This window comes from Zeus faber, assembly GCF_960531495.2.
Source record: "Zeus faber genome assembly, chromosome: 11".
Lineage (NCBI taxonomy): Eukaryota > Metazoa > Chordata > Actinopteri > Zeiformes > Zeidae > Zeus > Zeus faber.
Genome location: NC_137205.1, coordinates 23,106,257 through 23,123,493, shown reverse-complemented (window position 1 = coordinate 23,123,493; position 17,237 = coordinate 23,106,257). Strand labels below are relative to the sequence as shown.

Here is a 17,237-nt window from a genome sequence, read left to right as displayed (position 1 = left end):
GGGGATTACTAATGGTTATATACACAATAATAATAAATCAATATTGCATATGCATAAATTGACTTATATATATGTGTACATACACATACTGGTGAAAATACTCTACCTTATCTTCCCCTGGGTGGTACAACAATGTATTAATTAATACTGGCATACAGGTTGAACTAGTTGGACTTGGAACATTTTGTTTACGAGAAGGCAACATTATTTTTTACCTTCATCATTAACTTCCACATAAGATGTCATTTAATACCATCTTAGCTCATCCCCTTCGACAGGCAGCGGATGTAACAGGCTAACGTCCTGTCTCCTCTCAGTGGGATTCGGAGCATCTTAAAACCAACTCGTGTGAAGAGTCTGAACAAGACGGGGGGGGGGGGGGGGGGGGGGGGGGGGGGGGGTTAGCGCATGTTAAAAGTACCAGCGTGATGCTTCTGGCTAATTTTCCATGTGCTTTCAGGACTAAATGTGGCGTCTGTGTTCCACAGCTAAAAGGGGACTTGAATCACAAGGTTTACGAGCAGCTCTTTATGAGTTCAGGTTGGAGCGAGCTGGAACATGTAGTATAAAAGTCTGTAAAAATCACACACACAGACACAAGCTACAGAACAAAGCTGACACACACAGACGTCTGACATCTGATGCACACACACACACACACACACTCATAAGTGTAACCCACAGACACATTGCCAAGGTTTGACAGCATCTTGCGACACACACAACCCTCTGACACGGGTGTCTGGCGCGCACGCACATGCACACACACACACACACACACCTGCATCTTTGCCTACAAAACAGGTGTGAATGAGCATGTTGGTGTTTGAGTTTCGGGAAGCTCAACAAAGTAATAGTCAATGGCACGTTGAGGTGTCCGTATGAGGAGCGACAGAAAATTATTTGTCTTCTGAAGCTCCAACGTGTAGCTGACTGGGTCCCTGGCGACTGAACAGCGTTGTGTGCTGGGTGGAGTAACTAGCAGGCGCGTTTTATAAAAACACAAGTTATGAATGTTCACAATCCTCTGGGGCTCCATGGAAAAATTTGATTTAGAAGATTTCAAATATATATATATATATACTGTATACGTATAAACTGTATATATTTTGTATATATGCATAGTTGCAGGCTTTAGGTCAGTGCTGTGTTCCCCCACAACCGGCCTGCCCTTTCACACAGGCCCTTTCCTGCACCACTCCATTGATACACCACCCGGACACAGAGCCAAGCAGCCGACAGAGACGTCAGCAGAGCCAAAAAGGCACCAATTTGTCTCACAGGGAACCAGAAAGGGACTTTCTTTTACACGTCACAGCACCCAGTGTCTGTTTGTCCGTTCCCAGGGAGGGAGCTACGTACTCACCGCGGGCAAGCAAAGACACACGCTGGCATGCATATAAATAAGCCAAATACATTCTCTCTCCTCACGCACGCACTCAAACATGCATGAACAAACACACACATGCAATACAAACACAGAGCAAACTGAACAGTGATGAATGAGTGACTAGTCCGCACACACACGTACACACACACACACACGTACAAATACAAGTACACACACGTACACGTACACGTACACACACGTACACACACACACACACACACACACACACACACACACACACACACACACACACACACACACACACACACACACACACACACACACACACACACACACACACACACACACACACACACACACACACGTCAGGTCCTGCCTGATATTATCCACCACGCCTCCCCTATGAGGGCTGACTGAGATCCTTTCATGATGTCTGTTTGTCTTTCTACAAGTCTTCACCTGAGGAAAACACACCGCCGCATACTACGAGGCAGAGTCACATCCGTTCTCTCCACGAGGGGAGAGGAAGGAGACATTTAAGTTCCAGGCTTTCAATATCTGACGTGGAACTAAATTGCGGTTACACGGATGCATGCCCGGAACGAGGATCGAAGGCGGGCAAAGTCCGACTCATCACCCCTTTCTCCAAAAACGGTCCACCTGAAGCGATTCCCGGTCACGCTGCTCTCATGGCGGCAATGTTGACTTTTTATGTGTGTTATCCAAACCCGTAAGCAACGGTTACCGTGCCATCATGGAAGCAGAGACAAAGAGTTAGAAAGAGAATATTCGCTGTAGTGCACCGTCAAAGAGACGAATAACACAGGACATTAACAAATTGGGCTACGGTGCAAAAGGCCATTCAATTAGTTTTACATTATCGCATGTAGAAAAAAAAATAAAAAATAAAATTGCGAGGGGTCCCAACAGCCTCTGAAATCCGCCTTCACACATCACGCCTTTTAACGTCCGTCTAAATGAACAAGGACACGTCATGTAATGGGAAAACCAGCTCCCGCCACAATCAGCTTTTCCCTCGTTTGACGATGCCTTACATCTGACGTGTCATTGGCCGTCGCTGCAATGCCTCGCCGACCCGCCGTTAGTTTGCACGTTGCCATTCATGTCGCCAAATCTTCCCCCCGTCCGTGACACCTCCTCGTGTCTCTCCTCGTCCTCCAGCCCTCGTCTGAAATGTCAATGCCCGTCACGATCACGGCGGTTTAGTTGATGATTAAGCGCCGTACCAGAACATTTGATTAACGATGTAATTATCATTTTTCTGTTCATTTAATGCCACCATCATCGTATAAGCCTGTGACGGTGTGATAAAACACATCCGGCTCACGAGGAAAAAGCCTTTATTGAGTTTGAACACTGGACTGGAACATACAAATCCGGGAGGACAATACGTGTTTCCTCAACCCAAGTGATGGAGATGCGCCCGATTCGCATTGTGATCGTCGCGACATTTCTCGTATTTACCCGTCTCTCGTCGCCGCGGATGAGGCAGCAAAAAACGACAAACAGGAAGGTTTCAAATTAGGCACCGAGGGGGGGGGGGGGGGGACGGTTTCACCCGTAACAAGGGTGAGAATCCTAAAAGTGTGTCTGTCTGCAGCTGCAGCGGCTGAGACGGTAGCGGAGTAGGTAGTCTGTGGTTTAATGCGCCGCAGCCCGTCGCAGCGCCGACGGCACCGGATGAATAATGGAGGAATCCTTCCCTCCGCTAAGAGAGAAGCACGGTCCCAGTGGAGGCTATTAGAATCGGTCGCACAGACACGCACACGCACACGAGCCAATTACCAGTCGCCCCGCTAAAGTTGCAGCCCCATTACAACATCTCATCCCAACCATTAAACCTTCTAGAGAACCTTTCCTGACTTATTTATCCTTTCTTATCACCCTAATGGCCAGACACCGTGACGGCCCGTCATCACAACTCGGAGACCTATAGCTCCCTTAGTAAACACTCCTATCTAATCTTATAGTCGCAGCCACGTCCTCATCCAGACCGGAGGATGGGAGCGCAGCCGAGAGCCGAGCGGCGGTGATGTCTCTCTGGGCGAGAAATGCAGTTCATATTTGCCGCGCAGACCAGTCCCCGCCGGCTGACTTTCGTCTACTCCGCTTTGCTCTGGTTTGATCCGTTGCTGCTCACGGCACAGTGTTGTCTCCGCGGGTGTGACTGATGTGGGTCAGTGGAGAGTTTGTGAAAGTTGTCCTTTTAATCGGAACAAACACAAGCCTCCCGGTGAAAAGAGGGGGGGGACGTGAATATGCATGTCCCCCAGCAAGACCTGGTTCACTGGTCTGGAGTGGAGATCCGTACAGCTCCTAATATTTAGCTTAGGCGATATTTACGAGATCAAATATACCAATATCGATGACGAATATCTTTATATTGATCATTTGCTGATATTTTGGGGATGGCTTTTTGTGCTTCCATAAGATACTTACAGACAATAAATATTTCAGGAATCAGAAATGTTAATGATTTTGCTGTAATGCAGACATAAAGACAATATTGCAATCCTCAAAATCCCAGACAATATCTCGTCTCAGATCACAATATCGATATTATGACAACATATCACCCATCACTAACCAACACTAACACAAATACTACCAGGTCCAAGGAGGTCAGGTGGAGTGGGGTGAATACGTGAAAATGACCCTCACCAAGATTCAGCGCCGCACACACTCTGACCCCGTCGCCCATCGCTGACCTCTGACCCCTGCCAGAGCTCCCTCCTGCCGAAAAAAAACCCTCCGCCCTCCTGGGGATCGAATAAAAGCAAACGGGAGGGGGGTGGAGACGGACAACATAAAACTCAGCTCGGGACTCGGCAAGTCGGTGTAGCGAGCCGACGCCGGCGCTCACTAGCCGGCCCGTTTTACTGCCCTCTTAGTCGCCGTCTGTTGCCCTGTTGCTCCCCGGGGGGCGGGGCTTTTGTTTGCCCCGCGTTGTTTGGTAAAGCTGAAAAGACACCGGTTGTTTTGTCCGGGGACCTGTAAATTCACATCCATCGGTGGAGTGTGTGCAAAGACTCCCTGAAGAATCAACCGAGCTGCTGTTCAAAAGAGCGAGCTCCGGACATGAAACGTCAGTGACTATGAAAACGGACGGTTGCATCAGCCGCCGCGCACCTCGGCGAGAGGGAATGGAACGGGAGCGGATGCAGCAACCAAAGAATTTAAAAGTAGACGTGAGATCCCAAAACGTCTTCAACAAAGAGAAATATTGATGAGGGGAGAAAAGCGGAGCTAACTACCTCCTTCTCTTTCTTCTTCCACGCTAATAGGCGACGGTGTGTCGGTGCGCGCGCGTAAAATTAAACTGTCAGCATTTCCCCTGGCTGTCAGGGCAACCAGGGTGTCAGGGTGAGCAGACACTGCTGCTGCCCCCACCTTCCTCCAGACACCCCACCCTCGGTGAGGTGCAGCAGTGTAACCAGTAGGCCCCACTCCTCATAACGGTGTTTTCTTCAGCGTCCCACACAACTCCAACTTCGGCTTAACGGCCGCACACCCAGGGGGCACACTATATAAAAGACCGTTATCTATAGCTCAACAAAGCAAACAAACTCCAAAAAAAACAAACCCCTGCAATATAGATTCCTCTCCATCAGTGTTGGATGGATACTTCTCAATAGCTACGCAAAGACCTATTTTGGTTGATTGAACGGCTGTTTCCTATAAAGTGCCAGATTAAAAAATAATATATCAAATATGGGATTCTTTTTTTTTTTTTTACAAAACAGTCTTAGGGATGACCACTTTAAGGAAGCCGACACTGTTAGTATGAAGGTAGTATGCGATCGATCACAAAAAGGAAATGGTATCAAAAAATTGTCAAATAATAACAATATCCAGCTGCGCTGCGCATTCATCGCCTGCTCAGCCCTCGCTCCTTATTCCCCTTCTGGAACAGCGGAGCAGCCAGGGCTGGACATTGCATAGTGGAAACTGTGTTTTATGGCTAAACAGCTAAAGGCCCCATAATGACTGGACACGGAACAGCAGTTGGCGGAGCAGCCGGCTCATGGCAGACTGTGTCCAACAACCTCTCTTTTTATAGCAACCACTTCACCACTCACCCATCAGAGTCCTGGTAGTTCACGTTCAGCCTCTTGGTAGAGCCCAGCAACTCTGCAAAGAAAAAAGCACAGGAAGACAAAACAAAAAAAAAACAAACAAAAAAAAAAAAAAAGTTAAACATCTCACTAAATCCCAACACGACAGTCTGGTTAAATTCAGGTCGGGTCATTTGCAAGGATATAAACCGACGTCAAAGGGAACACGTATGTTTTTATTGACAGGATAGATAGACAGGTCTGTCCGGCTCCTTCTCATGGAGGAGTTGGGTGGCGCTGAATGAGATCATTAACCCCTGACCCCGGCTTGACCTCTGACCCCGGCCTGACCGGACATCTCGGACAGGCCGATCTGAGGTTCTCTTTGATCTGCATAACGAACACACTGCCTCCCCCTTGATCCCCCCAAAAAACCCACCACAATATGGACCCGGAGCCACAAGGACCACAAAGACCACTGCGCCCCCCGAGCCCGGACCTCCTATCCCTGCGTGAAAGGCCCTGTCAGAGGACGCTGACCGATATGTCTTCTGACCTCAAGTGATGTGACGCTTCATTTTGAGACCCCCGCCACACACCCCCAACTACATCCCATCGCACCCCCACAAGGTCCATTAGTGATCACTCGGTATGCCATTATTAATCCAGAACATATACACTATAGGGCGAGAAAATACTGACAAAATCAAATACCTCAAAATGGATTATTTGACTACTGTCGCTTTCATATGAAGTTCAGAAAACTGCATCACTTAAATGTCAGACGACAACTTTACAAAATCACGATAACCAAAATCTCAGACGGTCTCATGTCACAACGTCAATATAATATCAAATAGGAGTACGGCGACTAATCAACGTAGTCGAAAAAAATCCATGGCCAAATGAGTTGCCAACAAATTTAATTGTCGATTAGTTGGTGAACGTCATGCCGACTCGGAGTGCTCCGGAGTGAAGTGAACAAATGCGCGACGGCAACACCCTCACGCTCAAAAAACCCCCAAAGAGTGGGAGCATTTCACCGTTACCTTGCCGTGCAAGAACGGCAGTGTTTCACACACAGACTTTACTTGGGCGGGCGGCCCAGGTATATTAACAGCCGTGAAAGTATAGTTGGCGATCAATTCTAGAATTTGTATTTATTTTTTTATTTTTTTAATCCGTCTGAGAGAACGACGCCGTCCTCGATCGTTTAACTACAGTTGTGGACTCGTTCTCGCTAGGAGACGCTGACAGGGCTCTCTGGTTTGAAAGTTTGTATCGGCTTCGAAAACTGGAAGGGATGCTGCCTTCGCCAGAACTCGTAAATCTGTACCTCGCCCTCTTGTTTATTTGTTTTGAATTTAGATGGATTTGTTTGATTTATTTGATCAAGGGGAAACTGCCGCAGGTTTGTTATATTTTACGGCTGATACTTTGCTTATTCTTTGTTTTAGGTTTGGACGGAAAAAAATGGATGCTGGAATTGTCTTTTGTATCAGCAAGAATGTTCATTAAAAGACGTTTTTTTGAATGAAGTTTTAATCTTTATCGCCTTTATTGTTAGTTAGCACACGCCTAAAACAACCTCAAACTAAATTTAAAGGCTGAAGGCTCAATAAGAGCCATTGAGTAACTGTCCCATTCATAATCAGAATAGATGATTATCCGTTTCAATAATAAATAGATTATTCTGCTATCAAAATAGTTGTTAGTTGCAGCCCAAATATCAATATATTGCCAGGCTCATATACCGTGTGTGTGTGTATATATATATATATATATATACATACATACATACATACATACATACATACATACATACATACATACATACATACACACACACACACACACACACACACACACACACACACACACACACACACACACACACACACACACACACACACACACACACACACACACACACACACACACACACACACCTACCTAACTACCTTTAGGAACACTTTAGAAAAGTTTAACTTCGGAAAAAGTGAAGAAATGTCCCAACAACTTGTCCCAACAACTTGTCCCAACACATCAGTTTCAAATGGAGGGTTGCTAAGTGACACGCTGTGTTTGGAGTTCCCACGAGCAGGTGACACAAATTACACGCAAGCCCGTTCCCTTAACAGTGGAAAAGCTTATGTTTTGAACAGTTACGGACTTCAAATATGCTTGGGGGAAGGACAAATGTGCACAGGCAGAAATGTCCCGAGTTTGAAGAGAACCACGGTACCCCATCTCATGACTGGAATGTCCCGTCGCACAGATCCTGTTGACATTTAGTTTGGCCGAGCTGAGCCCATTTTCAGCTGAACGGACGCTGAACAGAGCGTCCGTTCAGTTCTTTGTCGACTTTCTTTGTTTCGTATCCGTGTCAAGATAAGACCGCGTGCGTCAAGCCGGAAAAGTTTACAACGTCACATTTAAGGTGAAGAACAGTTGCTTCAAGACGGATGGAGAGAAGAAAAAAAAAAAAAAAAAAAAGTCACATCACAATCACAGCATTGTGTGAAACTTCAGAATTTGTGTGGAGAGGGAGCAGTACATCAGCCATGTTGTCAGTAATGGGAGTCATACTAAGTTTGTTGCGTGTGCGTGCGTGCGTGTGTGTGTGTGTGTGTGTATGGATTTGCTTGTTTGGATGCATGTGTGTACATGCATGTATGTTCTGATGAATATGTGTGTTTGCATGCAATTTATGTCCGTGTGTGTGCTTCTACATCTGTGTAATTGTAAGTTTCTGTGTGTGTGTATATTCCTGTGTGGGTTTCTGTCATTGTTCTTGCATGTGTGTGTGCCTACATGACTATGTGAGAGACTATGAGAGAGGGAGAGAGAGAGAGGGAGAGAGAGAGAGAGAGAAGCGGGCTGACACTGCCTGAGCCAGTGTTTACAATCAGAGGTCACAGGAGGTCAGAGGTCAACTCTCGAGGGGGGGTTGAAGAAGTGGAATGGGAAGGTGCTCGGAGACCCTCATAATGTTCCAAACCATTCACTGGTTCACTCCTCTGTTGTACTCCCAACATAGTAACAGTTTTATTGTTTACTACTTACACCCCCTACATAGTTATATGTATATATGACTACTCACTCGTCCCCCCTGCAGGGTAACAGACAGTAAACAGTTGAGTTATCACTACTCCCTCCATTGTAAAATCATTATAGTTCACTACTCCCTACGTCAGGACTATTCATCTGGCGATTCAATGCTGCCTGGCCCTTTAAATAAATCAAATGGTCAGCAATGAACTGAAACGAAATGGGACCCAACACACAAAACGAATGCACATCTTCAGTATTGCCTAAGATCACCCTAACTTCACACGAGCACAACAGAGTTCAAAATAACCCTTTCAGCGCGTTTCGGTGCAGTCCAATGGGACTACCTACTTCAGTCCTTGGAAAACCCTTCAATGCCCCAAAAGGATATTAACATGGTTGTCTGAAGACATAATCAAAAATAAGATCAGTGCGTCTCCAGCACGTGGAAAACAATGTTTTAACGGAGTACTGGCTCAAACAAAAACAAACAACTCCTTAAGGGGGATTAGTGAGATGAGTATTATCGGAGTTTTATTGAAACGTTTTTAGACCGATATTATTGCTTAAATGTCGTCGTAGTTAAAAGCAACGACCCTCGATCCGCTCCCTTCACCGTGGGATGTTGAATTCATAAGCAGACACTGTTGATACTGCGTCACACTCCCTCGATCAGTGTGCGCGCTCCCTCCTAACGGTCATGCGATGAGGCCAATACGACATCAACGTGACTGTGACTGACGGCACAGGCAGTCTTTTAGGCCGATACTGGAGGCCGCCTGTAACTAATGCCAAATATTACAGCGGGCCTCTTTCTGTGGCCATCATCTGCGGCGCACTTGTTCAAAATGTTATATTTAAAGTTGTTTATGGAGAGACAGAGTGCCATGGAGAGTAACAGAGAGGGAGAGAGAGAGAGAGAGAGAGAGAGAGCGCGAGAGAGAGAGGGGACCAGAGAAAATCTGCAACTTGTTACAGTCACAGCACATTTGTTAAGGCCTCCATATATTTTTATATTTCCAGCTGAAAGTATAATGTCACATGGAGTGGCCGCCACAAGAATGTGGAGCAGCAGGAGGGTTTTGCAGGAGTCTGCAGATTTTTAAACGTCTCCATGGAATCTCATGGCCTCTGCAACCGGGCTGAAAGAAAATCCGCTGTAAAAAAAAAATAAAAATAAATAAATCTCCCGACTAAAATAAGAGAACCACTCAGAGTATCAAAACTATGATTATAGTGTCTGTACGTAAAAGGCACGGGGCAACGCCTCAGAAATCTCTTTGTTTCGTGGGGTCAAATTATGGCGCTCGGAACGAGGCAATAAACAAGATAGGCCAAACGTCAGGCCAACGGTTTCCTCTCTTCTCTCATTGTGGTGCGGTGTACAGCCCGTGTCCCCGTTTAAAATCCAAAACGCCGCTGCTCAAACATCTGAAGTGATTTTTTTTTTTTTTTTTTTTTCGAGAAAAGAGCGCGTGCTGCTTTTCCCGGAACGGACGCCCCGTCAAAAACTGCACCGAGAAAAACTTCGGCTCCTTCCCATTGCTGCTTATGACTTCATACCCGAGATGTAATCTGCTAGTCTAAATATAAACAGTGCCTAATCGTTTCTGAAGGACCCATATAAAACAGGGCACTTCTATGACTCGCTGATAGAGTGGAGCTGCTGTGTGGTTTCAGTTTGCGTGGCTACTGCTCCTTCCTAGTGTTTCAGATCAGCTCTGCCCCGCGGCCAAACTCTGTTCGCTGTGGCAGGGGTAAGTCACATAGGCACAACCGACGCACGGAGGGAAGGCCACCGATGTCAAACGTGTAGAGCCGCCATTAGGACCAAAGGAGAGGAATTCACGGAGGGAGACCGTGCCACGCTTATGACTTAGACTCGGACCTCAATTGGATGACGCAGAGCCCGTATAACGGGTTTAGGGAGTTTTATTATCACAAACAAAGAGGGACAAAAGGGATCTGGCCAATAGTCAGCAGCACTGTAAAAGTAAAACATCATAAAACTCTCTTGAAAAACTCAATAAATGTGGATGGATAAAACGCACTATATCGCTTAAGTTGGAGAGTGGAACTCAGCAGCACAATAACCCTCTGGTTGAAGTCGCACATTCTGTATTATAGACCCTTAACCCCACCCATCTGGAGCAATCCAAATCTAATAACTGGCGTAAGTGAAACAATAAAGGCATCCTAATCCTTATTTACAATCATTTTACTCATAATCTTTTATAATCATTTTAAGCAGTTAAAAAAAAATAAAAAATCATTACTTTAAAAATTATTTTAGCTTTGAACAAATTCTGTTTTTAACTTCATTCGACCCAATTAGGGTGCGGCACTAGCCGTGCCTACCCTTGACTGGCAGGAAAAACACAGGCCTCTCAGCGTGGCTAACTAACTTATGAAGACACATGAAGTGACAAGGGCTGTATTGTCACACGGCATCTTTTTAAAAAAGCGTAATTCATCCAGGAGAAATTGACAGATTTTTCAACAAGGGCCCTTTTTTTCTAAAGTCACAGCTCCCAGCCATTGAATCCTGCAAAACAGCAAAGACATGTACAAGCCGCCTGACTGAAGTTGTTTTGGGATGAAACATCGAGCTCAAGGGCGCTCTGGGATGATGCTGGATTCGAACTGGCCACCTTCCAGCCACAGGCCTGCTTATCTGCGCCTGTGCCCCGAATAAAGCGTGTACTGTTTTTCCGGAGATGAAAGGCTGTAAGCCTGTCCTTTAAGAGTGCCACTCAAAAGGATTCAACCTCATGCCCAGAGGTAGCTGAGTGGTCTGGTCCCCTTCCCCCGAGTTATGAATAATACCTTTCACATTTCCGACATCCACATTCAGTTCAGTTCCTCTTGTTGGCAGCCTATCTTTGTCGACTTCTTCACAAGGTCTTTATCTCCATTCTCGACAGAATCGACCGACCGCCCACGCCTCACATTCAAAGATCACCTATTATTTTAGGTTAGATGCCGCTTTGTTGTCGCTGTGGCTAAATTACAATATTTTCCTCCGCCATATATACCAGCAGACAAAGCGGTTGAGAAAATGGCTGGTATGAGTTGAAGATGTTCCGTCTCTGCGTATGAATAAAAAAAATTAAAAAAAAGATCTCGGCGGACAATTACAAATACCCGTGTTGTGGTTCTTGAGTGTGCTTAGATTTGTGTATATCTATTCATTTCGGGGTATTTCTGAGTCTGTTACTCTACTGATCCTTGAAGCAGAACCTGTGTCTTTACAACACAGCCATGATCAGCCGGTGTCGGAGTGGATGCAGAACGTCGTCGTAGCGATAAGCCTGCGTGCGGCATTGAGGGGTTCTCCATTGATAATGACTCCGGTGATAAAGGAATAAGCAGGAAAACCATGTGTATCAAGGTACTTGCTTATTAAGTCTTCATCTCTACTCACTTGCCCCACAGCAACAGTGACACATGCTCAAGGCCATCGCAGACACAGACGTGGTGTCATTCTAACGCTGCCTGACAATGTTGGAATGACACCACCCAGAAGCATGTCTTCACTTACAGCTGGTTATATAAGTTCTAAAAGTTATATAAGCAAGTTATACAAGCCAATATGGCAGAGGTTAATGATGATGGACTTGGTCCTAATATAATTATTTTGTTAGGCGTCCTGGAAGTTTTCGTTTCTTTTTCGCAGAAAACATGGGGCTGTATTCAAGTCCTCCGTTTGTAGGGGATGTGGATGAGTTGTCGATAAAGGAGCAAAGAAAAAAAAACTTTTTGGGCCACGTTCGTAAACATCACACTCTAGAGGTGTGCCGAGTGCCAACTACTGCGTACATATTTTAAAGGTACATTATTTTGAAATATAGGTTCACGGGAAAACACAATAAACAACAATATTTAGTATTGTATATTTTTTTATTTGTACAGCTGTTATTGTGTACGGTTAAAAAGTTCATTAACACGTTGTTTCATCCTTACCTGATCCTTGTCACTGTTAGATAGTCCTGCTGATTTTCACTGAGATGTATAATATTTGTCCTCCTTATATCAGGTTTATTAAAAGCACAAAAACACTGTAAAACATTGCTTCTATCACATTTTGCTTCTTCTTCTTGAGTAATTACTTACACTACTTTTACTTCTAATTAGTTACAGTTCCAGTATCTGGCAAGTAATGGTTCTTCCACTTGAGCACTCTCTTTCCAACCCTGCATCAGCGTCTGACAAGAATTGAGGTCAAGTTCAGGCTTCCCTCTGACAAATGGGAGGCTGACTGGAGAGCTCGGCAGAACAACAGCCAGCCAGGCTGTTTCATCCAGCAGCTCCCTTTGTGGACGCATGGGGACGAGCTGAGAGGAACGACTGGCCACCAAATCAGCAGCTGTTGTTTTCAACTCCCCTCTTCTGGCCTGGAAAGGAACCTGGCATCGCGCTCCAGGAAGCTCCGTGTGTGAGAGGCGTCGGGGTCGTGCTCGTTATCTGCCGAGCCAACGGGGACAATCGGGCAGCTCTATCAGTGACAGCAATGGGATCACTGGAGGAAGGAGTGATGGAGGCTTTATTTCCCTCCTTTTTTGGGCTTATCTGGGCTCGGCGCCGAGGACAATGACCGGGTATGGCGGGACGCGGAGGAGGTCCCTCCCCGTGGCCCGCTCCACACAACCCCCCCTGGGGGTTCTAGGACACTTTCGGATAAGAGTTGGCCCGTGAGGAGAGGCAGCATGCTCCCCGAGGGCCACACATGTGGCCCCGCGGTTAAGCCCAGGTTGGCCACCACTGGTCTGGACACAAACTGGAGCACAATCACACAACTGTAAATAAAGGCCAGTTGCTATCTGTTGACTTAACACTGTACAAGTTATACCATGTACAGAGTAGATAGTATCCAAATAATGGCGTTGAGGATAAAGTCCACTCACTGATAATAAGCACCGTTGACTCACTGAACACTGTTTTCGCTTCACAGTCAGAACACATCTGGAATGATTTCTTTGTGGCGCGTACGGCTGATAAAGTTGGCCATACTTGAGATGGTAAGTCTAGTATTTGCACCGAGGAGAGCAATTTACGCCCACACTGTCTGCCGCTATTGCCGTCAGCCGAGCAGTTTGACGTGTGCGTGGCCCACTACATTTACAGATCAACAGCAACACACTGCGTCACTTTGAGGCCCTACCTTATATTTAATGGGAATCAATGATCTGGACACTGATCCAACCACACAGAGTCGTACTGTCAAGTGTGGTGGCGCCTAATCGTGCTCTCGTTTGTGCATTACGACGAGAGAAGCTGTACCCGAAACGACAAGTTCAACCAAGTGTGATGATGATGACGCCGACGATGATGACGACGATACCTTTATTTTCCCTCATGACAAAGATTTCCTGCGTGCCCATAGGCCCGTTCGGACAATATCACGAGAAGCAACTACAAGTGAAGCTGTAGTACCCTGTAGGCGGCGGTTCATTTTTAGATTTGCTACGGCTCCATCACGCCACATTCGCTTGGAACACGGTCGACGGGAACGGCATGACTGCACTTTCTGAACGGCACGGGGGGCGGGGGGCAAGGCGGAGGTACAACGGTAAAGCAAAACAAGACGTGAGGATATGTTTTTATAGTGAACAAAGAGTTTAAGACTGCAATAAAATATATTAAACTAAATTATTTTGTCTCTGTTATTATATATAAGAATTTTAGTAACGCATATTGCTATGAAAATGCAGCTTATCATTAATATTTTATTGCAGACATGAATGTTAAATTACCTCCAAAACATATCCTCATTCAATGTTGGTTAACTTTACACAAAAGCAAAATATTGATCTTCAAGCCGGTTTGACAATGGATTATTTCACATTATGGATATATTTATGGATATTAAGTTAAGAAATAAGGTGTTGGTGTAAGGTGTCTTTGACCTGCTTACAGCTTTTCAGAGAGGATCACAACTCAGAATGTGTGTGTGTGTGTGTGTGTGTGTGTGTGTGTGTGTGTGTGTGTGTGTGTGTGTGTGTGTGCCAAAACCTCCACAGTTTGTCCCTTTCTCCCTACGTGCTTACTTTTTGCACATATTTCAAACATTTTGAAATAATTGTTTGTACCCTGAACCATGCATGTAAATCCAGTGTATGAAAACTCAAATATGGCAATGAATTTATTCCTCTCAAGCAGTCATTGCAATAAATTCACTTCCCTACTGAGGGAGGAAGGAAGGAACGGGGGAGGGAGGGAGAGTAGAGAGGAGGGTGTGGGCGATCATCCGTGGTGGGTGCTGTAACCTGACCATGACACAGGCATTTAGGGCGGGAGGGGGTTGTTGACACAGCCACTTCTAGGCATGGAAGAGCTCTCAGGAACATGGCAGGGACTTCAGCGGGGCCCCTTTCACACTTCCTTTCCCGAGCTATTGTTCCAGCGAGCAGGGAGGCTTATCTGTTGTTCTACGACGTCCCTCCTCAGGCAAAGGGAGAGAAATAAAGAGGGAGAGAGAGAGAGAGAGAGAGAGAGAGAGAGAGAGAGAGAGAGAGAGAGAGAGAGAGAGAGAGAGAGAGAGAGAGAGGGAGCTGGTGCAATCGCTTATTGACAGATGACGTCAAGCTGACGATAACCTAAGGGCATTTTGGGTATAATCGCCATTTTTTCAACAGGGCATTGGCCGTGCGGGGCTCGCGCATTCGCTCCCTTTTATTTGCTCGCTGTGGTCAAGTCATGTCGTGCGAAAAAGCCAAATTAATCCCCACGGTGGAAGAGGTATAAAAGTTGACCATGAGGCAAGATTTTTAAGGTTTTCCACCTGGGAAAAGGGCTGTGGACAGCAGGTCGAGGACATAAACAAAGAGGCGTCAGGTGGCAAGTAGCTAGCGTTGATATTATATCCACGCGTTGTTTTGGATGAGCTACACCGCAGGCGCCCTGGGATGGCAGGGGAAACGGGTTCATCTTTAAAAACCTTTCACGTCATGGCAGTTCAAGCTCCATGTGGGATGATGGAGACCGGTCACCATCCCGACACCTGGTCCACACAGACATGACACACACAGGCAGTGCACGCTCTGCGACACGAGGCCTTCTGTTATGCGTTTCAGAACTGAGTTTGACCCGGTCTTGCGTGTGCAATAAAGTATGGACAGTAGGGCTGAACGATTTGGGAAAATAATCAACTTGCTATTTTTTAGACCGATACTGCAATTGCGATTTAGAATGCGATTATTTTTAAGTTTCTTATCTTCCGGATTTCTTCTGGAACAGACGCATTATTCCAAAAGAGGCTCCGGGGAGGTCCGGACTCCACAAGTGTTCTGAGCTCTGCCAGCAGCACACGCCGCGCACAGTGCGCCGTGGCCCGGGCCGGTGCACCGGGTCTCACCGGGGGGCAGCGCGGAGGGTGAAAACAATCGCTATGGGCGGTTTCACCCCATTAGGAGATGAAAAATAAAAACACACTGTTCTGGCGTCGATCGCGGCCCACCCCACCGTCGGAACCGTCGGAGAGGGAGACAGGTGCGCAAAATGCACCCCGATCCCTCCTTCTCCACGCCTCTGACCTCTCCCCCCCACCCGAATGCCGAGCTAGGCGGCCGCCTATAACGCCTATAGGGAGAGCCGTGCCTGGACAGCCCTACTGGTAAGATTGTGTGACATGCAAAATAAAGATTTTTGCGCTCCGTTAAATTGCGATGTTGGTTTAGCTACAGATGTTAGGTACAGCAGACCTGCCAACCCTGGGAAAATATTTTGAGTACCACAATAATGTAGGGAGTCTCCGTGGCGTTTGAGTAACTGCAGCCAGTTCAAACTTTGAATTAAATTGTCTTTCACTTTTAAGTGCAAATATACATTTCTATTATATTGATATGGTACTTGCCATTCCAAAATAAATTGCAATCATTACAAATGACTCTTCTCACTCTCGTTCACTGGAGGTCCTCCTTCCCTCGCCGTGCGTTAAACCAACTGAATCAAATCGAACGACTCTCTTCTTTGTTTTCCTTGAAGCACCTCCAAAACAGCTGACATTTTATTTTTTTCGCTCTCCTTTTGAGCGTCATCTGGGCAATTACTACCTTCACGGTGCCGTGCACACCCTCTTGTAACAGCAGCTCAGGAGTCAAAAGTAAAGAACAAGAGTGATAATTAAGAATAAAAGGTAAAAAAATATACGCCGCCGCCTTTAACTTATACAGACATGACCAATGACTGATATGACAGATGATGATGGATAATCTCACAAGGTGATTGCCCACATGATTGTAATACACACACGGAGTGGAGGATAATAATACAAGTATCAAATACTGCACCGTAAAGTCGACCCAGAGATTGCACAGGATAAAGCAGGAATTGCACAGGATAGTTGCACAGTATAAAAATATAATTGCACAGGATAATTGCAGTTTAAATATAGACAGTATATACTGTATATATAAAAATATATTATATAAGATATAAATGATGACAGACATATGAATATGAACAATGTGAATAAATTAAATAATGCGTGTATAGTAATAGATATATATATATATATATATATCATATAATATGTATATATTACATTATATCAACTAGAAAAACACCAGTTACAACTAGAAACCATGTCGTCCTCGCTCCCTTGTCCACGACAAAGGCACCACAACCTGTCAGCTGACTTCCTGTTCCCGCACTTCCTTGGTACTGTGTTAGAGGGTTTTTTTCCGAGAGCAGTTGCCAGTTCTTACAAGGGACGATCTTCCGGACGACAGATCATGTTGTCCCGCGGAACCATCACAAAA

At 45.8% G+C, this 17,237-nt stretch overlaps 1 protein-coding gene across 1 annotated transcript in view; it reads right to left on the bottom strand.

Annotated features, from left to right (window-relative positions):
* The window catches only part of LOC307237068 (CASK interacting protein 2), a gene marked incomplete at its 5' end in the record, with an annotated part of 63,265 nt that overhangs the window by 25,413 nt on the left and 20,615 nt on the right, over positions 1–17,237 (bottom strand). Inside the window, 1 exon segment of the mRNA XM_080009686.1 lies at positions 5,452–5,503. Coding sequence (XP_079865812.1) covers positions 5,452–5,503 — 52 coding nt within the window.